Source organism: Lissotriton vulgaris, chromosome 3_1 (genome assembly GCF_964263255.1).
Source record: "Lissotriton vulgaris chromosome 3_1, aLisVul1.2, whole genome shotgun sequence".
In the NCBI taxonomy this organism is placed as follows: Eukaryota; Metazoa; Chordata; class Amphibia; order Caudata; family Salamandridae; genus Lissotriton; species Lissotriton vulgaris.
In genome coordinates, this window is record NC_141689.1 from 333,493,544 (window position 1) to 333,516,526 (window position 22,983).

At 41.9% G+C, this 22,983-nt stretch overlaps 1 protein-coding gene across 1 annotated transcript in view; it reads right to left on the reverse strand.

Annotated features, from left to right (window-relative positions):
* Nucleotides 1-22,983, reverse strand: part of RANBP3L (RAN binding protein 3 like) — a 245,094-nt gene that overhangs the window by 176,877 nt on the left and 45,234 nt on the right. Inside the window, exons 2-3 of the mRNA XM_086960541.1 lie at nucleotides 9,829-9,887; nucleotides 7,445-7,481 (exon numbers count right to left, since the gene is read on the reverse strand). Coding sequence (XP_086816667.1) covers nucleotides 7,445-7,481; nucleotides 9,829-9,887 — 96 coding nt within the window. The remainder of the gene's footprint in view (nucleotides 1-7,444; nucleotides 7,482-9,828; nucleotides 9,888-22,983) is intronic.

A 22,983-nucleotide genomic window follows, 5' to 3' on the forward strand; every position in this document is an offset into this window, starting at 1 on the left:
AAGTCTTGTATTTTCCGCCTTAATCGGAAAGGCCCAGTCTTTGTGCGAGAGTAAAGCTTTCTAACTATCTTGCTCAGGGGATCGTGTTTCTTTTGATGACAGTGGTTTTTTTAGATCATTTATTTTTAACTGCATAATCCTTTGCTGTTCTCCCTTCTCCACACGCTCTCCCTTTTTTCAGAAGAAATAAAAAGTATACCAAAGAGCTTCAGCCTCTCTGTATTTTAGAAATATCGGATTATGTTTTTGCTTGTAATTTTAAACCTTCTTCGGAACATTTTTTGAAATCTAATCAGAAGTAGTTTATGGCATTGTGGCTGGAACCTGCGACCCTCCCTCGCCCCCAGCGCCTTGAGAGCCTTACGGGTGCGTAGTCGCTCTTAAACACCTGATTGATTAATTGTGCTTGTTTACAAGGAAAACACAGCTCCAACGAGAATAAGGAACAAACGGTTTTTATCTCCGCTTCATGCAATCCTAGATTCATATTGCAATTTAGTTGCTCGCTTTGTGGAATACTTGACTCTTGATGTAACTTTTGAATTTCTAGCAAGTACAGTACTTATACAATCTATTTCCCTAACAATGTGTGTGAATATTTACATCAACATGTTTCCGGTTAGGCCTGGCGGTGCCAGTGGAAACTTTTATATTGCTTTTTTGTGCGTGTATTTCTTGTTTACAACAAATGTGTTGTTTGTTAATGTCCATTCCAATTTGATGACTACGTTAAAATATAATATATTTAGAACAATACTTCTTTACAATCGGATATTTTTCCAGAGCAGTGTGGTGCTGTGATGAGCATGACCCTCAATCCTCTTGCCCAAAAGAAAGCGAATACAGAAAGTCGTTTTTAGCACAAGAGTGGAGCTATACATTACACCAGCAGCAGTAGGATACGGTCATCACCAATAACCTAGAGCCCACCAGCAGCACAGCTACTACCGCGAGACATCGAAGCAGCTCGCTGTGGCCATGAAGAAAACATCTGATGCTAATCACGTGGTAACTTGCTCGTCTTCTCTCCCAGCATAAGAAATGGCAAGCCCCACAGGCCGCATCCGTTACAATAGGGCGCTTCTTGTAGTGCACTCAATTTGTCTTTATTTACATACCCGTACCTTGACTATAAAAGCCTGCCGTAACAGTCTTTCACACCTATTTCAAAAGGACTTCCATTGTCATGCACTTGTAGTTTTCTAGTTTTCCTAAGCCTTTTAACTTATGTTCGCCTTCGTTTACAAATTGTAATATTTCACTTGTTCTCCGTTGTTGTTATACAGAAATATAATCGAATCCTTCTGTTTTCTGTTGTCCAGAAATTGCTTTTTAGTGACGATAAAATTATTATAAATAGCGCGAATAAATGTGGGTGTACTTGTAAAGCGCACTGCGACTCCATGGAGTATCCTGGTGCTGGGGAACACGTCCTGGTTTTCCCTGTGAGATGGTCCCTTTCTGGGTATCTCCAAGGTGAAACCAGGCATCCCCTGCGTCTGTGGGGGGCCGTTGTAGAGATGAGGCAAGCTTAATGCCCAGAGTTGCAGAGTGTGTTCCCTGGTTAGAGTAGGCACCGAGGCGAGAATTATCGAGTCCGTTTCGACCCTGGTCCACAACCCTGCCGCGCCGGGAATTGAACCCTGGTCCCGGGCCGTTCTCTGCTTACGGGTCTGCCGCCTCTAACCAGTGAGCCACACCACTCCACCGTGTTTCGGGATTCTATATTCTTCAGATGTTAGAACCCCCGAAACGCCGTCGTAATAGGAGCAAGGAGGCCGACTCTATATCAAGAGTGTGAGGACAACCCCTACATTTACTATACCGAAAAGAAAAGCCAATTAAAAGGGCTACGAGTACAGCGATTTGCCATTCAATAAAGTCTGGCTAAATGCTACTAGATACATAAGCAGACATCGGTGGCTCCTATCACAATAGCGTGATTGTCATCAGTATCACCAAAAGATACCAGAACTCCTCTGATATATCCAGCGTCTATAAGCGTGAAGTCCGCTTAACCAGGATCATTGAATCGGGCCGTTTGTCTTCCATGATTAATTTGGATGAATTAACAGACCTCAGAACTGGTCCTGAAGAAGGTTTTTAATTGTCACTTTCAACCGAAACGCTGCGTCGAACCCTGTTCTTGTGAACATTTTAACCAACATTGTATATTATATGTTTTCAATTGACTTTGTTTTTAGCCAACAATGTATTTTTTATAAATTAATGTATTTTTTCAGTCTTTGTGATTATGACCATACAACAATGTTCTTGAATAAACGCACAAATGTATAACTTAAAACATTTCTATCTCTTTGCTTAAATTCCCCACAAGAGGTATTATATGTACTGTTATATGCATGACCATTAGTCACATTATTGTGTTGATTTCATCATTTGTTTATATTTATTTTTATGTTTCTCTACTCTTGGAGGTTCTGGCCTATTGTGAGATTGGTATTGCTGCGAAAAGTAGGGCATCTTTATATAGGTAAGACCACCTTTGTGGTTACCCGAAGGGACCTTTTGTGCTTTCTCCTATGATTCCCCTGGTCCCAGACCCATAAGATAAGGGGCCTCCTTTACTTTATATGACTCCTGAAAACAGACTAAGATGATTTGGCTCAATCACTTCTCGTGTACAGTTTTAGAAATGTTTGAATTAATACCCTTTGTTTTATCACCCGGTTTGGAAATACATTTCACCATTTATATTAGCTTCTTCCGCCATATCCAGGCTCTTGGTGACGTTCTCCAGCATTACCACCAACATGTCCTGGCTCACAGGCCAGGCTCAGTTCATTGCTTTCTTAGGATTTCTTTAGTATTTGTACATAGAAATACAAAGTCGGAAACCCAACCTCAGTGGCTACCACTCTACTTTGCTCAGTCTGGGTTATTCTCCGCTTACTTAACGGTGTGCCTTCCAATGAATAAGTTTCCACACCTTGCACTTTTCCTTTTCTAATATCCATGCAGCATAGTATCCGTAATACTGTACTGTATGGGGAAACAAAGATTAGCAAATCCAATAAGTCTTATACGCCAGCCCGGCTACTTTGCCAATGCTTGTTGGATACTGTGCAATTTAATCTTTTTTATGCAGTTTTTACCACTTAGTTTTTTTTTGTTGCTGTATGTTCTTTTTATTTGGGCCTAAACCTTCGGCCATTAGCCAAAGAGCAAAGAAGCCCTCAATGCGATGTGGAAAGGGCCGGCGCAGTGCATTCCCTGTAGCTGCGCAGTCTCACAGGGATGCTTAGATAATAGAAGACCTAATTCCTCAAAATACTTCATGCAAAGAAGATGGTGCGTGGACACCTGAGAGCTGTAGGCGTGTATGTGGGAAGGAGAAACCGGCATGATTCTTTACTGTAAGTGAGCATCCATAGCCAGCGTTCCTGTATGTGCATATCCTCCATCTTCTCCAATAAACAACCACTGACAGAAGGGGATGCCCTCAATACTTGTAGCGTGTTCAGGGCCGTAAATGGGGACCAGTGACAAGAGATGCTTTTTCCTTTTGCTCCCCAGGGGTCACATACACCTAATGACATTGTTACTTTTTAAAAAGCACAAGATTTCCTTAAGCATGATAGTTAAGCATTAACAACTCGAGCCGAAAAATGTATGTTACAGGAACAAAGGAATGCATTTTAAAGGCTTTCTCATTACCACCACTTTAGTGCTTGCTTGCATTTCTGGGAGCTTAGGGTCTAAGTGTTAAACTAACATTGGGTCCGTTTACCAGTTGGTAACTTGGAGTTTCTTTCATGTTTCTGTCTTCTTCTGTTGTTTAACTGGCCTAATGACGCCAGGATGGGGTCTGGAATGGAAAGGGTTGCCCAAGAGAGTCATGTACCACTCGTGCATTCCTCTGTAAATCTACACTTGTAGATGAATCTTCACATTTGTATATATCTAACTCACTCGCCAGACCATGTAACATAGTGCTCTACTTGGGTACGCACCCTAGCGGTTTAGGTGTGGCTGTGGACTACCTTCTCATCTATACTCACTGGATTTTTATTTTCATTATGGATGGATGCTAACTGGACTTTCACGTTTGTGCTGCCTGCTAATGCTGCTCTATGCCTGCTTGCCCTTAATCCACACAACTTCTGCTGTCTATGCACCTTCTGAATATCTGTCCACTTAGTGTGGATGTTGATTACAAAACATTCCCCGAGAAATTGGTGGGAACAAATGCTTCAACTGAGTCATGGACTGCTCCAAGGTAAATTGACTGACTGGCTCCAAAAACGACTCAAGCCAATGCTCTGTTACTTAAACATACATTTCAGAAAAAGGTTGTGGTTCAAGACTGCAATCCGTTTAGGATAGTCTTGGGAGAATAACATTCAAAGATAAGCAGTAGGTAGGAAGAACCAGAATGTAACTCATACGTCAGTGGCTAGGCCTATTAATACATTGCATGTCTGCTTTCTTTGTTTAGTATTGTATTTTATTATATTTATATAGCGCTTACCACCCCTGAAGAGGCATCAAAGCGCTTTTCGCCAAGTAGCATACTGCTCCAGAACTCTAAAAGATTAGTGGTGGATTAGTTTAGTGAAATTTGAGTTAATTTGAGTGCTGGACATGTGAGTCTGTTAGTTGGATTGAAAGGGATAATGTGGGGTAGAAGAGGGAAGAGTCTAGAAAGTGTTTATTGGGAGATGATAGTAGTGAGATAAGGTTTGGGATGAGTATTAAGGAGAGATGGAGGGCAGAAGAGTCTCTAGAAATGGATTAGGGAAATCATAGTAGCAAAATGTGTTTTTGAGATGAGTCAAAGGAGGGATAGGTGGGGGAAGAATTTAGAAGGGTTTTTTGGGAGATCATAACTCATGGTAGTAGAACGAGGTTTGGGGCGACTAGTTCTTATGAGAGGATTCAATGCCCAAAATGCTTACACTGCCAAAGGGACATGGTAAAATGTTCTAGACAAAGAGGTTAGAACTGTTAAATAATGAGGACTTTAATCTTATAGTGACAACAGGATTAATCAGAAACTCACATAAAGGCCTTCAGAATCTGTAGTGTATTACAATTAGTTCATTCATTCCTAATCTTTATTTTGAACCATAAAAGAGTGTGTACTACATGGACATACAGTGAAACCGTTAGTTGCCCATTAACCTTTTTTGATTGCTCCATTTAAAAAAACAAAAATGTAAGAACAAGTATGTTTAGTTGACAGCACCTGTTAGCAAGACAGGGCCGGCCTAAACTGAGTAGGCCCACCAAAGAAGTTAAAAAAGACATAACCGAGGAACTCTACTCTGACAGGAGCCCTTGGTGGAGCCACAATTAGAATTAGCAGGGGGTTTCGCTTAAGCTTAACCATGATGTCCCGGAGGACAGGCGTGGATAAAAAAGATGGGGCCGGCCCTATCTCATTCGAGCGTAGACAGGCCTGTGCTGCAGGAGTCTGTTGTACTCTATGCAATGTTCACGCCCAGCCTCCTAGCAGGGGAGAGGGTCTTTCGGGTCTATTCAGTCCGTCTTCAGAGCCCCACAAAGTTAATCTGAATCCCGCACGGCAGGAGTCTGTTGCGCTCTACGTAGAGCATTTATACCCCACCTCCTGTCAAGCAAGGGAGTCATTCTGGTCTGTTGAGTCCTTCTTCGGAGCCCCGCAAAGACCATCTTCTGCTTAAGAATTGGTTACTATGCAACCCTGTTTATTACTATGAAAGCGGTGTAAAGAAAAGCAAACAGGTAACAAATGAATGTGCAACCCACAGAATTAAGGGCAGAGTCGAGACATAACTTAGAATGCTATTGAAGTTAATCATACAGCCTCTGGACTTACATACACATTTTCCATAGTTACTAGCGGAACCATAACTTATTTCAAGAAATTTCAGCAGGGCTGCTCTCTCCCCAGGAAGCACGAAGCCCAATACTATAATTCGGTTGGCTCCAGTCAATTGTCAACACTCTATCTACACTGTGGTTTCAAAGCATGACATTATAATTATGGCACTGTCTCCAAACTTTATACTTTGAAGTACCTCCTCCAGACAAGACTACCACAAGGCGTCCATTTTCTCCACATTCTTCTCCAGTACCTTGACCCAGACAACATTTCAGGAATCCCGGATTGCAATATCCGCAAATCGTCTTTATTTTAATCATCCACTGGTTGATATTGATCACAAATGCAGTAAAGATTTTTGTTTTTTGTTTTAGAGAATCCATAATGAAAGGTTCCCCCTGTGCCAAATGGGACGCCACCTGATGTTCATCATTAATCATTAAGAACCTTGGGCATTCAAACGGGGTAGTTCTGCTGGCAGAAAAAAAAAATGTCTTCTCCTTGGGTCCCTTGAACTTTTACTTTTACAAGGGTTGGATGTGTTAAAAATAGGGGAGCCTATTACCCCCTACACCACTGTCTTGACTCGGCTAAGATGTACAAGACTGGAACACTAGTGCTGTTTGACCACCTATACTCATTCACGTCTCCATGCTCAAGTACCATGGAATGCTGATTTACCAACTCCAGCTACTGGCATTCCTGGGATTACTCTATTGGTGCTGCCAAAAGTACTCCTGTTTGCTGGACATAAGAAGTGTGCCCCAGTGGTGTCCGTGCATCCTGAGAAACACAAGGAGCCTGCAGGTTTGTCACAACAACGAGGCCAAGGAATACCCAGCATCTTCTCAATGTTGTCAGAGCTTACTAAACGCTGCTCCAACAGTACTGCTGTTCATGACACCATCTAAAATGTATGTTGGAGGAGGCAGCCTTCGGAACCCCATCATCATGTTTGCTTTAGATATCACAATTATATCTTTTTTATGTATGCTCTCTCGCAGTAAACGAAAAACACAAGCCATTGCAAACTATTTTAAACTGTCAGGAAGTGTGTGTGAAAGAATGAAAATCCATTCCTACATCAACAGAACATATATAGAACGACATACATACATAAAGTGTGCAGAGTACGAAGGTACTTAGAATATTCCTAATGTTAACACTAGCTAGCTGAAGTCCAATATATGCAAAAACAGTATAAGACGTTTACAGGCCATAGCCATGGGCCATGCATATTTCGTCTGGTGCACGTACAAGCACAAGAGTGGCACAGACAGGATACCTGGGCTCAGCACCTGCAAGGACCATTGTATACTCCTTCCTTAAAAGAGGTGCCAAGGCCAGAGTTTGAAACGGTTTCCGACATGATAAATAGTAGACGCATTACCTGCTATGTTTAAGTGCTTTGCAAACCAGGCCTCAAAAGCAACTGATTTACCCTAAAAATTCAATACCAATCGACACGTGACCTGAAATCCAAAGTGGAAGAGCACTGTCAGTGCAAAGTTAATCACTATCTCTCTAATGCACCTAAATGACATGCTGAAGGCGAGGGCATAACTACTGCATAATGGTCTACCTCTGCAGATACTTATTCATGGTGTGCATTATTACCGTGTTCTGCCTTGTAAACAAGGTCTTCGGCATGCCTCTGAAAGAAATGAAGAAAATGAGCAATTACATATAAGCACTGAGTTGGTCAAATGTAGCAATATCCTTTTTTATCCTGATCACACAATCATTTTAACGTGGCTCTCCAACAGAGCGTTTGGTGTAGCCGATTTCAAAATATGGCCTGTGCTTTGGGCACACATCAACCAACAGCCACTTGTTCATGGTGTATCAAAATATTTCTATTAAAAATTAGAATGCTTAATTTGTATAAAATAGTGGAGTTTATTTAAAGGTTAAGAGGAGAAGCACAGCACTTCCGTTGTATAGCAGATCCTGGAAAAGTCACAGTTACAAACAGAATTTGGAACCCAGCATGTAAGATGCAGGCACGCATCATACATTCCAGGCTCCAGCAACCAGGAGGAAAAGGTAGAGATAGAAAAAATAACTTACACAATGAGTGAATGCAACAATTTCATTGTGAAAAACTGAACAGAGGTCCGGTCTAAAACCCTAGCAATTTAAATCGTTTCTAGGGAATTGTTAAACTTCGCGGCTTTATATTAATAAACATAGCCACAAAAATATATCTTGCAAAAACGTACTAAAAAATGTGGACGGCCAAAATCTCGACATCATACTAATATCTTGCTACAACATTCCAATCCGTAGCCAATTAGTATTTAATCCTCAAACCAAGCCAAATTCACGTGTCACATGTATAATTAGGACCGTTCTAGTTACTTCTTCAAATACCACTCCTAGCGCATCTTGGGGCAACTGCTTGAAAAGTGATTCGACATACATACCTCAAAACTTTGTAAAAGGGGGCAAAGTTTAGGTAGTCTAGATTTTGGAGGATACGTTTCTGCAAAAGATGTTTTTAAAATCAGTGTTTTGCGTGTTAGCATAGTTCACACATTCACAGATCCAGGAGCAGATAGTCTGTGTTTGCTTTACCTATTTGAGGGGTGTCCTCTGTAATACAGGCAGTAGTACAAATAATTCCACTGACTGTCTCTTTGAGTTTTGGACAAGACCTTATTCAGACCGTTTGTGTTTTAAAATGCTTTTAATGTTGCCTGGTATTTGTAGTATCAGTTTCCCACAGAGCAACCCACAAAAACCTTTGAGTCGCCAGTACCTCACCATCCCCTCCTCAACCCCAGCCTTAGTGAAGTCTGAACCAGTTTAAAGATAATTAATAACTTGTTTTTCATATAGCGCCTTTTCCCGACTTTTGTCGTTTCGAAGTACTGCAGGTGTACTATTTCTCACCCTGTTTGTGCAGGCACCAGAGGATCAATTATTCTGCACACTTTCCATCACCCCTGCACCGACCCGAGGAACAGGCTAAAATATATATGTGACGAAATAAACAAACTAGACAACACCTTTTACGCTTGGCACAGTTCTGCTAAAATTCATCTGTTTACAATGTCTTTTCACCTGGTTCCCCATTCCCTTATTCTGTTAGTTGACAAAAGTAAATCTAAACCTCCGAGCACTCATTCACTAAGAAGAACCTCGTTTTAAAATCTCGGTGGTTTAAAAAAATATATATGTCTTTATTACTCCTTGGTAATCCATTTAACTGAGTTACGTTTGAGGAGCTGAAACCGCAACTTCAAATAGCCCTTCTTTTTCAATTGGCTATATTGGGATTTAAGCTTCTTTTGGCGGAGCTCTCTGTAGTTACACATCCTCCGCAAAAAAAGATTTAATTATCCAAAATGCATTTGAGACTTCATTGCATAGTCCAGACAACAGTGCTGGACCGGCCCGACGGGCACTCTGGCACTGCTAAATGGGTGAGCTTGAAAGGGTCAGTGTGCAGCCTTTTTTTCGTTCTGCACAGCCCATGGGACCAAAAAACACTGGCACCTTCAAGATGGCCCATCTGGTAGTGCTAGAGTATCCGAAAAGCCAGGCTTGCACTGCCAGACACATTCTGAACAGTGCCTCAGGACAGCATTAAACTATAAGCGCCTGGGTCCACCTCAAAAGTGATTAACAATATGCAATGAAACAAACACTGGCCAAGCCAATAGGTCTGGCTTGCCCTCGGTCACAACTAGAACATTAAATAAAGGTTTACTACACTGAAAAACAAAACAAATACGATTGCTTTCTGTATACAATAGATCATCTGTGAAATGACGAATTTAATGTGCGATAATTCTGTGTATTTTTTAATTGTACAATATTGCAATGCAAATACTCCACAGGTTGATTGATGCAAAAAAGAACCAAAAGCATGGGATGAAATTAAAATCCCCCCGGGTCGAACCTAGCACACCTTAAGTATAATTTAAAGAGATAATAACAATAGGTAAGCAAACTGTTGAACTGTCAAGCCAGACCCCAAACCAATATGTTTTTACCTTGCATGATCGGTTCTTCTTTTCAAAAACAAATACAGGCTGAGCAATCAGAGATTTCTCTGCAAAAAAAGAAAGAAAATACATGAATTTATTAAAGTTAAAAAACATCTAGCTCGTAAACACAAGCATTTAGTAGAAAGCAACATATTTTGAAAAGCAAGCAGACATCTACACGTTCAACTGTAACTCACTGTTTTTGTATGCCATGTTTCAGATAAGTGTTGTAACATCTTAAGAATCCACAGACTACCGTTTCCATTAAATGTAGTAACTTATACAATTCTATGGAAAAAAAGTAACGTCTTTCAAATGAAAAATATATATTTTTTAATTACATATTCAACATTACTAGGCTTTAATATGAAGTGTCTGCTTCTCGCGTTGCTAATGACTGAGCCGAGGAAAAATGACAAAGTAATGAGGGCTATTAGGTGACATCACAGCATTTTGCCACACTGTATATGCAGATGAAAAAATACATAGCTGCAACAAAGTTACTAATAATTATTGCTCAACAATATTAGACCACACGATGTCATTTTACTGCTACAAATATATGAAATGTGTCGAAATAATGTTTGTCTTATTACTGATTAACAAAGGGTCACTTTAACGCATCATGCAGGGTTGTAGGTGATATGTAAATACAATTAAAATGGCAGAGGCATACAATCAGCTTGCATGAGAAAATGGCAGGGTCTGGCCTGTAGAAGGTACGATACATGAGACAGAGCATCTTAAAGTCATAGCTTAACCAGGAAGTGGTGAAGGGAGCGACAAGGAGGGGACCCTGTCAGGCTTGTGCAGTCCACACACTATTCTCAGAGCCAAAATTGAGATGTTGGAGTTTAGAGATAACATACTCTGGAAGGCTGAAGCTAAACCGCACAGAACTAGTTTAAATGGAACACAACACAATTCCAGACTACTCAACCGTGCTTAGATGGAGGGATCAAATACATTTTCTTAAACATTTTGAACTGTGGAAAGATAGTGGGCAAACGCGTTTGGATTTGTGAACCAAATGACAGATCCTGGTCGAATAGGATGGCCAAATTCTTGGTAATGGCAACCAGTGCCAGCAAGTAGGCTACTTGTAGGAGTAACAGAGCTGCAAACTACTATGAGGAATCTCCCGTGATCAAAAGAAGCTCTGTCTGTCCCCATTTAACCAAAACAGAAATTTAGAGGCAACTCTGGATCACAAAAAGTCTCACCTTTGACCATAAATTGGTCAACTCCATTAATTAACCAAAGTTCGACATGAGATCAGTATAACAAAATGTTGAAGCTGACTGCGATAAGCTCTCCCCAGAGAGTGAATGTACAAATTGAGCATGATGGGGGAGTGGGGGTGGGTTGATTCCTGAGAGACTCCAGGAAGAACACTCACATTTGGAGAACAGAATGGCGAAAAGAATTTTACAGCATAACAGAATACCTGTCAGGCCTTCTTCTAGGAGGTGTAATCATTGAAGATAGTCCGTCAACAGCTTAACCAGCTATTCCGCCAGCAGCAATTTAATGTGGTGGTAGTTCTTTGGAACTGATTAATCAAGGACCGCCTCTTAGTTAATTGAGTAATGAGACCTTCTTTACAAACAGATTTAATATAGGTATCAAAAGAAAAAGGAGCACAATTTACAAAATGCATACTGAGAATTCCACAGACATGTGTTATCCTGATAACACTAGTAGACTTAAAAAAAAAGTCATACAAGCACAAATATTAATAGATATTTCTTAAAAGTGTTACAGTGGCCAGGATTTATAGAAGCCTATGCATTAAGTTTACATACAATTCATTATCGAAACTTCTAGTTTATATCTTATTGTATATTATAATGGCTTTCTAGCAGAGTAAGGGACTAAGTTGATAATCAAGCAGCTCATCAACCACACTGGCTGCTTGGTTTTAATCCTACGCCTGTTCTGATTAGGCTATTAATTAGTTGACTCAGACACACAAATTTACCCCTATAGCTCCCCGATTCAGTTATAGCTAGAAGCATCTCAGACCAGCAGATCATGGATGCAGAATTTATAGTTTTTGACTGAATAATTTTCTCACTTTCTAAACCATCTTCATCATGGTCTGTGGTTCTGTTTTTATCTTAACTTCGTCAGATTACAGCCAGTTGCTTGGCATGGTTGGCTCATGAATGCTCTTTTCACTGGATTATGTTCAGATTTATACTCATTTAAACTAAGCGACTGTCTCAACACCTCAAGAGCACACACTTTATGTTAAGAGAGTACAAATAAAGATCAAAACAAGCCGTTAAAAGAACGGCAAGTTCTTCAACAAATTAGTTCAGGAACAAGCAAAGTGCTCCTATGTACTTTGACTGCCTAAGTTTAACCTCCACTATACTGAAACTGTCCTTAGAGTGGGGACTTCGATCCAACATCTGATCTTATTTCAAGACAAAGCTTTAGCCAAAGGAAAAAACATACACAAGAAACTCTACTGAGCCAACAAAAGTGGCTCAAAATAGCAACGCCATTGGGAAACATTAACTGGTTTGGCCAGGAACATTTGGAAGGTGCTTAGGGAAAACAAAGGCTGAATACTGAAACGAGTATGGTCTCTTACTAGCCAATCAGTTATTTTCATAACAATGAGTTGAAAATATATTTTCTTAAATACAGCTGTAGTCCACACAGCTGGCTGAACTGCTGCCAATGAGCTGTTTATGCAATTCACAGACAAAGTCGTTTAAAGGGCGTAAAGGTTTAGAATTGAGCAATATTTACCACAGGTGGCGCCAATAGCACAATCTTCGCATACATATCCTTTAAATTTAAAAAAGTATCAAAAATGTAGGAGCCAAAAGATGCATCAATGACTTCTGACTAATTCTGTCCAAGTACTTTATTTATGAAGTGTCCCACCCACCTCAGCTTATTTTCAATGAAACACCCGTCCCAAAAGAAAACCCCTTCCCAAAGTTGGAGTTCCCTCCCTTCCTCAAATTCCTTGTCCATCTACTCAAGCAGTACTAAGGTTGGGAAACGTTTGGCAGAGGAAACTACTGATAAACAACTCTCTATTTATGAGGATGTCACCAAGCAGTAACAATCAGCATTGAGGCATTCATACTGCATCACATCTAAGAGTAATTAGAGGACACAGAATACACCTTCTGGACCAAAATCATTTTCAGCAATCCACACTGCCAGCCACCTTGGCCAGCGCTTTACATATACCAAAAGAAACAATGAAGATGAGCACAGCTCCTGCCAACATGTACTCTCAATCTACTGTCATCATAAAATGAGTGGGCGGTGGCTTAAGCAACAGACCTGCTGTATATATGTCAGACTTCCTATACCCCAAAAATCTGCTCTTGAGACCAACATACCCCTCTAGACTGAACCCAAGGCAGCTGTGGAAATGGGGTATTACTGTTTCCTGGAGCCAGGATAACGGTTGTTAAATCCATCAGTTCAATTTGGTTATCAATGGTTCGGAGTCCTTTTGACATGAATCAAAAATGACTATGTCAGGCCAGTTTTTTCTAACACAAGGGGTCTTGCAATGCCATCCTCATATTTAGGTGGAAACAGGGCCGGACTGGGAACCAAAACCGGCCCTGGCAAAGTGCTCGGGGGTTGGGGGAGCGACCGCACTCTTTTCCAGAGCTGGTTTTCGGCTGATTTTGTTACAGGGCCGTTTTTGCGGCCTCCAGGGGCTCAAAACCGGCCCCCACCCATGCAGCCCACCGGGGGATTGCCTGGTGCCCGCAATGGCCAGTCCGGACCTGGGTGGAAAGGATCCACTTTCCCAGTGCCGCTATAAAGAATCCAAAAAGTGAGAACATCCTCCTGGCTATAGTGAAAATATGGTGAGATTTTGGAAAGATAGATTGGAGGAAGGTGGAGAAACAGGAATTTACAGAGGTGCAGACCACAGAAGTGACCCGAGATCTCTGAATCTCCCTGTACAGGTTTTGTCTTCAGGTGGAAAGTCTTCAGGGGAACCAAAGAGAATTTCCATGCATGCAGAAAGGACCCGACAAAGGGTTGGGATGACAAGAAACATTTAAGGACACTGGATGCACAAGACCAAATATGTCAGATTATGTCCGGCGTATGCCCTTAGGAACTGTATCGCTTGCAACTGGGCACAACGTGTGAAAAATGTGAAAGCCTTGAAAAACAGTCAGTTGAAAATATCATGTGCTCACTCAATAATAGGAAACCCCTTGTGGAACATCTCTGCTTCTCATGAGACATAATTTCCCACAACATTAGCTTTGAAATCAAAGCCCACTTCCAGACAGTTTGACTACGAAGGTCTATACACTGCAAATGTGACAGGATGATGAAAAGATTTATTCTCTTGTTGAGAACCAACACTTCATTGTGTACTGGAGAAGTTATGGTTGGTAAGGTTGCGATATAGAATACCTCCCCTGAGGGATTCTTTTGGAAAGAGATTTACAAATAATCTGTTTGTACAGAGATGGATTCTTAATAAAGAAGAAAAAAATCAGTAACCCTCATGCTGGTGTATATATACAGCAAGCACTGGCAAGGCAAAAGGTCTATGTGATGTGCTAATGCATGCAGAAGTAACACATTAGAGACAGACACAGAGGGGGTGGGGGCAGCAGTACAGAACAGAGATGGGTATAGTTGTAAAGTAGTCCCTCATGCAGGTGAATGCATGCAGCTGGAGGAAGAAATATGCACTTAACCTCATTAGATGAGAGAAGAATGTTACTAGTCTAGACATGACTGGACAGTCTCCAGCTGAAAGAGGCAACAGTTAAAGAGGTGGACCCTTAGCCCACTCTATTTATATTGTTAGCAAGATGTCTCGTTGACAGCTGTACAGTCAAAACCCACACTGTAAAAAATCTACTTATTAAATTAAGAGGACGGTAGTCTGATATAAGGAATTAAGTCAGTAACCTGTTCATTAGAGGCAAAAGTTTCAATAATTTAAACTGGAGCTCAACCACTGCTATTTATGGCAAAGGCTGCAACTGTGTCTATTTTGAAGTCTGTAGATGATATATAAAAAAAATTAAGTGTCCAATGTATCTTTAAACAATTCCATGATGGCATAGCACAACTGTCAGACAGCAATAGTTATCAAATTAAAACCTTTGCCTGGATAAATGTTGTTCTTTATAGCACAAAGCTTTCACAGGACAACCGCTCAAAGTGAGAGAAGAGGGCATTAAAGGATGTGTAAGAGACCCAGGCTGGGAAGTAGTGATAGAAATAAATGGCAGGTTAGACAGGAGGATGAGAGGAAGGATGGCAGGAGAGAGGAATTGACTGCATGACGACAACACAGGTAGGAATTGGAATAAAAAGATTTGGAGGATGAGGCAGCAAGGTCAGGAAAACCTGGAGTCAGATTAAGGAATGACAATAAGATCGAAACAAGACGGGACAGGTGAATAAAGTGAGACTGTCACCTAAATGGTTCATCTTAAAAGCAGAAACAAGGGTAGGAACACGGTTTCTAGGGGTACATGGGTTGACCATAGAAGTACAGTAAAAGATTTCAAACGAGACAGGTAAATGAGACTATAGAAATAGATTGAGTTAGAGAGCAGAGACTGATGGCCTCATCAGAAAAAGTGAGCACTAAGTCTCTGCCACAGTTTTAGTTGACTGGTGTCTTAAGTAGTATAAAAGATGACAGTGCTAAATCACCACGTTGCACAAAAGTTAAAGGGTGCTTGTCACGTTAACTTTCAGGGTATGAGCTGCTTTTGGCTGGAAATACAGCAACATTTTTTGACATATTTAAAGTAAGCTACACAACTTACTATGATTCCTTACACAAAGCAACTGTAGGAAACCAGGTTTTTGTTCCAGTACCCCCCGCCCCCCACACACATTTTGCCTGGCATCTGGTGTAACTTTGACAGAGTGTGCTGGGTTCCTGCTAATCAGGTCCCCAGGACCAGTGTTCTTTCCCTAAACTGTTCAGCAACTGGCACAACTTCAGTCCCCACTAAATAGTACCCCTGGTACCTAGAGTACTGGGACTGAAGAGGGTCCATTAGGGATGCAGCATGAATTGTACCACTATAGGGACCTCTCGCCAAGATCATGCAAACTGCCATTGCAGGCTGCGTGTCTTAGTGCAGACAAAACCAAAAAGTTGATATGGCACATAGCCCTGTGTGCCATACCTGCAGACACTGCATGAGATATAGGTAAGACAACCCTACACCACCACGCCTTACAGCCCAAAGGCAGGGTGCAATATATCCCATGTGTGGACATATCTGCCTGAGCAGATGTGACCCTAAAATGTCGAAATCCATTCTGAAACATTGTAAGCGAACAAGGAATCCACACAGAGTACATAGGCTTGACACTCGTCACTAATAAGTCCCCATCTCCATGATGGCTTCAATGTACATCTGTTCATCTTAATAAATCTGCACTGATGCCAGAGTCAGATTTATTAATAAATGCACACTGAGGGCACCTTCAAGGTGGCCTCGTAAAACCTACTGAGTTGACTGACTGGTCTCAGCCAGCCTGCGACCACTAGACATGTTTCTGACCCCCTGAGGTGAGAGCCTTCGCTCTTGTTGGTAGGAACAAAGCCTGCTCAAGCAGGATGGGCATCTCAGAGAGGGAAACTTCAAACGCCCTGCCGTAATGCCTCCATCTTCGGACCCCACTTTTCGGCGGGAGGACAAGCGGGAAAATTAGCTAGATTAGGAGGTGGGCCCACACCTAGCCAGTACCACCACCAAGGTGGGGCAGCTGATGTGGACCCCACTTTTTAGAATCCTCCTTCTTGTGTTGGAGAAATTTAGCCTATTGGGGTCAGGGTTATGCCCACTTCCCACAGGAAGTGGTCGTATAGAGTGTGTAGTCACCCTAAGGTAAGTAGTCCATTGGTTACTATCTGGTACTCCCATTAACGCTCCTAAATTGAGTATTTAGGTGTCACTCCTCGAGCCAGACCATCAGATTTGACAGGCCTAAAGAAGAAACGGACAAAGGAGAGCTGCTGAACTCAAAATCAGAGTGCCTGCTGTGGACTTTTGGCGCAAAAACCTGTTTGCCACTTAAAGATTCGACCATAGTAGTCAACTGTACAGTCCTGCAACTGTGAGCCATCCAAGAACGCCAGAGGAACTCCAGACCTTCACCAATCGCCCAAAAATTCCCTTTGCGTGCATGGAGAAACTACTCCCCTGAAGTCAACAGGCATCGAAACCGCAGAGTTCGCTTTACTGACTTGCAGCTCCCCGGTCCGACTGACGCTGCAACCACCCAGGACAAGGAACTTGTTCTCTGGAAGGTCAACTCTATCTCTCCACCTAGTGTGAAGACACCAGGACCGACCAAAGCTGTGCCATACCAATCCCCAGGGTACCAGGCGTCCTGCAACCAACACCGACCGTCAGAGTCCTATTGGTCTCCAACCGCCCAGGAAGCAAGCACCCATTGAGGGAAGTCAAGACCCTTGAGACCTACTCCATGAGAGGCCCAGCAGTCCTGAAACTGTCTCTAAAAGCTGTTTTAGGACTGCCTTTGCGCACTGAAGCAGGCCGACCAACCTACCCTGCACCCAGCCTGCCCTGCCTAGATACCAACGAACCGGCTGTGCTCCCGTGCTTCAAAGGGTCTTGTAACCTGAGCTCCCATTTGAGAGGTCTCGGACTTGCCTACAAGTCACCCTTTGTAGTCTGTTTCTAGGTGCCCTTCCCCCCCCAGCGCACCAGCTACCAACGCCTGCAGCTCCCATCTCCCAGCCGAATCTGCGACTTTTCCGCAACCACTGGTGGCCTCTTGAATTTTGGTGGGTTACCACTCCGAATCCAGAAGGTGAACCCTTAGAACCGTCTGTTATTCTCTGTGCATTTTTGCTATTTTCTGTCATAAAGATACATTGTGTGCAATTTATAAGAAATTGAGGGGCAGATGTATCAAGATACCATTTTGCACTTCTCAAATAGCGATTGTTAAGGAATCGCTATTTGAGAAGTGCAAAATGGTATGTATGTAGAATTTCGCTATTTATTAGCGATTCCTTAGAATTCCTTAATTGCGAGTAGTAAATTGCTAATCGCAATTAAGGAATAATTTCCCATTCATTTCTATGGAGGCCCATAGGAATGAATATAAAATTATACTCAATTTGCGATTAGCAAATAGCTAATCGCTAATTGAGAATAATTTCAAGGGTGCAAGGGTGTCTTAAGGACACCCTGCTGCACACCTGAATTTGATATGTGTACGCATATGGCGCACATACATGCCCTAAGGGCATGTATGAGCGTCATATGGCACCTTTAGAATTTAAAAAAAGTGCTTTTTGAAAAGAATTCACAAGTTACCACCAACTACAAGTTGATGGTAATTTGCGAATTCTTAGTCAAAAATTGCAACACTGAAATGCTTGATACATTACAAATAATAAATCGCAATTTGCCATTTCTTAAAAGCCTCGCAATGTTAAGGAATCGCTAAATTAGCAATTCCTTAATATTGCGAGGCTTTTTGAATGATACATTCCAAATCCCGTTTTTTTTGTCGCAAACGCTGCTATTTTCCAAATCGCAGCGTTTGCGACAAAAAAAACGGATGATACATCTGCCCCTAAGTATTTACCTGTGAACGAAATTCTTGGTGGTAAAATATATTTAAAAAATGTGTTATTTTTGCAAATTGGTCTTGATTTATTCTTTGAGTGTGCGTCTCATTTAATGCCTCAGAGTACAACAAATGCTTAGTACTACCCTCTGATAAGCCCAAATGTTGCCCACATTACGACAAATAGTGTGTTGGTAGTATCTACTTTTGCCTCTGTCAACCAATCTGGGACTCACTGGACTCTCTACACAGGGTACTTCGTTTTAGTGCTCTATACAGAGAGCCAGCATCCTACAGCAACATAATACAATTTAAACATTTACAGCACAACAAAAATATGCACTAATGTTCTTACCACATATTGCAATCTATAGAATTGTTTTTTAATAAAAAGGTGGTACCTCTGTATTATTTAACATTTATATTCTGGCTCGGTTTGCTTTCAAAGCCATTTAGGATTACTTAGTGCAATGTTGTACAGTGCTTTGCTCCTCTCTTGGGCCAGCACTCTAGATCTCCCTGTGTGTTCTTCATTCTGGAGTCCTCCTTTGCCCTGTTGGCAGTTGGAGCTCTGGTCGGATGAGGAGTTGACCTGCTTGATTCTGTGCTGCAATAAAGCTTCTACATAACTTACCTGTTCCTGGAGTCATCAAGTTATTTACATCATTTGGCGACTTGGGCTGGCGAGGTGTCCGACCACTGCTTCCCTGTTTGGTGCTGCAGCCTAAGAAGAAGATTATACAGAACAGCAGACTTCAACTTCCTCGAGAACCCCGTGTGGTTTACAGCGTGGACATTAATTATTCCTTCCAGTTCTGGTGGTGACTTTTGTACTTCCGAAAAGTCTTTGAGGGATTTCGTCGCCGGATTTCCTGCTCTTAGCAGTGAGTGACGTCATCCACTTTAACGTCTTCAGACCCTGGTGAGTCAAACTTTGATTGCTTGGCAACGCGAGCAGCAGCGTCACTGAAACAAGCCTTCCATCGCTTAGCAACGCGAGCTTCAGCGTCAGCAACGCGAGCAGCAGCGTCAGCAACGCGAGCAGCAGCGTCACTACTACACCAGCGGTAACGCTAGCAACGCGAGCAGCAGCGTCACTACAACTCCAGCTGTAACATCACTGAAGCGAATCCCTCCGCCTGGATACGCAAGAAACTTACGAGAAAACGGAAAAACGCTACAGACAGCAACGGATCTTCGTTATTTCTAAAAAACGCTACAGACAGTAAACAGATCTTCATTACCTCCTTGTAGTAAGCGCAAACCTTATTATTCTAACATTATTTGACAATTTACTATTAACTACAATTTTGTTTTCTTCGTCCTTCATCCATACCTGTTGTGCATAAGAGAGCATATCTGTAGTGCATAATAGAACACTCCTGACTCATGGCTCAATCAATTAATGTTGCTCTTCCACCACTGTTTTTATCTGAGCCAGGCAATCCCTTGATAGCATGGGAAGACTGGATAGTCATGTTCAACAATTACATTGAAGCTATTGATGGAGAAGATTATTCACCCAAACGTAAAAAAGCTCTTTTAATGACCACTTTGGGTAAAGAAGGGCAACGCCTTTTCAAATACCTTCCCCAAGTACTACCTTCTGGGTCACAGGTTGACTTAGATGAATTTACAGAGGCAGTAACAAGGTTAGAAACAAGGTTTGGCAAAGAAGAAAACCTTATTCTTCAAAGATATAAATTTTATAAAAATAAACAATTAGCTGATGAAAGCATTGACGAGTTTGTGGCTAGACTACGCAAACTTTCAGTCAAATGTAACTTTGGACAAATGGCGGACGAACTGATCAGAGACCAACTGGTCGTCCAAGCTAACAACAGGAAAGTCCAAGAACGTCTGTGGGCAGCGAAGAACCCAACTTTGAAAGTTGCTATAGAACTAGCTAAAGTGGTGGAAGAGAGCGAAAAGTGCATCAAAGAGTTACAGAAAACTGGCCTAGAAACAAGAGTTACAGAAATTTCAAATAAGAGTGTTGTTACTGATACTAGCGATGAAGAAGCTACAGCTATAGCAATTGTTAGGAAAAAGGGTTATGTCCTTCAAAAAAAAAATGTGCAGCAGGGTGTACAGTCATCGTATAGTAAGGGTAATCAAAAAATGTGTTCTAGGTGTGGAAGTTTTTCTCATGCTTCAGATGGGAAATTTTGTTTCGCAAACAACAAAGTGTCTGCGTTGTGGCAAAGCAGGGCACTTCGCTAAAATGTGCAGAAATAGAAATAATTCAAGGGTAACTGTTATTAACGAATGTGACGATTTGAAACGTGATGTGAACAAAATATTGATTATATCTGATACTGTATGCTCTTGTAATGACCAGAGAGGTAATCCGTTTAAGGATGACTTTATGATTGATGGGAAGGTCATTTCTCTCATGGTGGACACTGGTTCCAAATGGACCATAATTCCTACTTCATTAATGAAGAGTGTGTGGGGTGTAAGAGCGCTGAAGGCATGTGACATTTTTCCGTCTGGGTATCAAGGCGAGAAAATCGACATGTTAGGTTTCTTCGAAGCCAAGATTGACTTCAAGGGCAGATCAGCACATGGTAAGATATACGTTTCTGCTGATGGGCCGGCTATTCTGGGTCGTCACCATCAATATGACCTACACATTGTTGTTGACCCTAGGTCTGATAATCCAATTTCTATTGTTGAAACCTCATCTTTGGAAAATATATTAGAGAAATTTAAAAATGTTTTTAGAGATCAGTTGGGAGAACTTATAGGTTATTCACATCGCATCATTCTCAAGGAGGGCAGTTCCCCTGTTCAACACAAAGTGAGGAGAGTGCCTTTTGCTTTGCGGAACGAAGTTAAAGCTACTCTAGAGGAAATGCTCCAGGGAGGAATCATTGAACCCATAGAGGCGTCTCCTTGGGTTTCGCCCGTTGTGATCTCACAGAAACCTGACAATAAAATCAGGTTCTGTGTAGACCTTCGTTCCTTAAATAAGTGTGTTGTAGCTGATGTGTTCCCCTTACCAAACATTGGTGAATTGGTCTCGACCCTCAAAGGTGCTAAGTTTTTCAGTAAGTTGGACCTTAAACATACATACCATCAAATTTGTTTAGATGACAGCTCCAAACACTTAACTGCATTCATTACCAGCGAGGGAACATTCCAATTCACTAGGCTACCCTTTGGGCTAGTCTCTGCTGCTAGCGTATTCCAGAGACTTGTCACTGAGGTATTTAAGGGCCTTGACAAGGTACTGTATTTTCAAGACGATATCTTGATCTACGGTGATTCTTTACAGGAACACAATAGGATTTTACACGATGTATTACTAAGAGTAGATGTGGCTGGTTTAACCCTGAGAAAGGAAAAGTGTGCCTTTTTGTTGAAAGAAATAGAGTATTTAGGTTTTTGCTTGTCGGAGGAAGGCAGAGAAACCTACTAGAGGCCATTGAACTAGCGCCTTCCCCGGTGGACAAGGATCAACTTCGGTCCTTTATGGGTTTGATCGAGTTTTACTCGAAATTTGTGAGGGATTTCTCTTCAAAGACTGCTTCCCTCAGATCCTTGCTAAAGAAGGGGGTCAAGTTTAGTTGGACTGACGAGCATGAATCTTGCTTTAAGATGATCAAAGGGGAACTTAAATCTGCAAATGTGCTTACCCCTTTTGACACTGCTCGGTCCTCTGTCCTAATGGTTGACGCCAGTGCCATAGGTCTTGGTGCAGTTCTCTTACAAAAACATGGAAGTGTAGAAAAAACCATCGCATTTGCGTCTAGGCCTCTATCCGTCTCAGAGTCTAATTACTCTGTTCTAGAGCGTGAGGCTCTTGCCGCTGTCTGGGGCACAAGTTACTTCAGAACCTACTTGTGGGGTTACAAGTTTGTCCTACGTACGGATCACAAACCCCTCTTGAATGTTTTAGCTCCGGGTGGGGCTGGGAAAGGGTCTCCAAGGCTGGCGAGACTGGCCTCTCGCTTACAAGACTATCAGTGTGAGATCGAGTTCGTTCATGGGTGGAAGAACATCCAAGCGGACTGCTTGTCTAGGCTTCCGGTTCGTTCCACTAGTTGTGATTCTGAAGTTGTGTTAGATGATCTTCCTGTTGCTGTGATAGAAGATGTTTTATTTATGGGTGGTGGTTCGTTTTCCCATGCTGAGTGGTCAAAGGGCATGGAGGAAGATGTAGCTTTGAAGGCTGTTATTAATCTTGTCTCAAAAGGAGCAAGAAGAGAAAGTACGGTTAATCCTTTAGTCAGACCATTCTTGAAGGTCTTGGATGAACTTTCTTTAGAAGGGAAAGATGTTTTGTTGCGAGGCGACCGTTTTGTCCCTCCCAGTTCCTTGAGAAGTAGGATTCTTGACTTGGCCCACGAGGGACACTTAGGTCAAAGTCTCACTCAACGTCGTGTCAAACAGAACTTTTGGTGGCCCTCTGTTGACAGAGATGCGGTTGACTGTGTGTTAAGGTGTAGCTTCTGCAAAGAAGGGGAGAAGCGTTTGAAAGTTTTAGGCTCTCAGTCTCCGCAGAAGATAGGCTTTGAAAATGCTCCCTGGCATAGTGTATGTATAGATTTCATAGGTCCAATG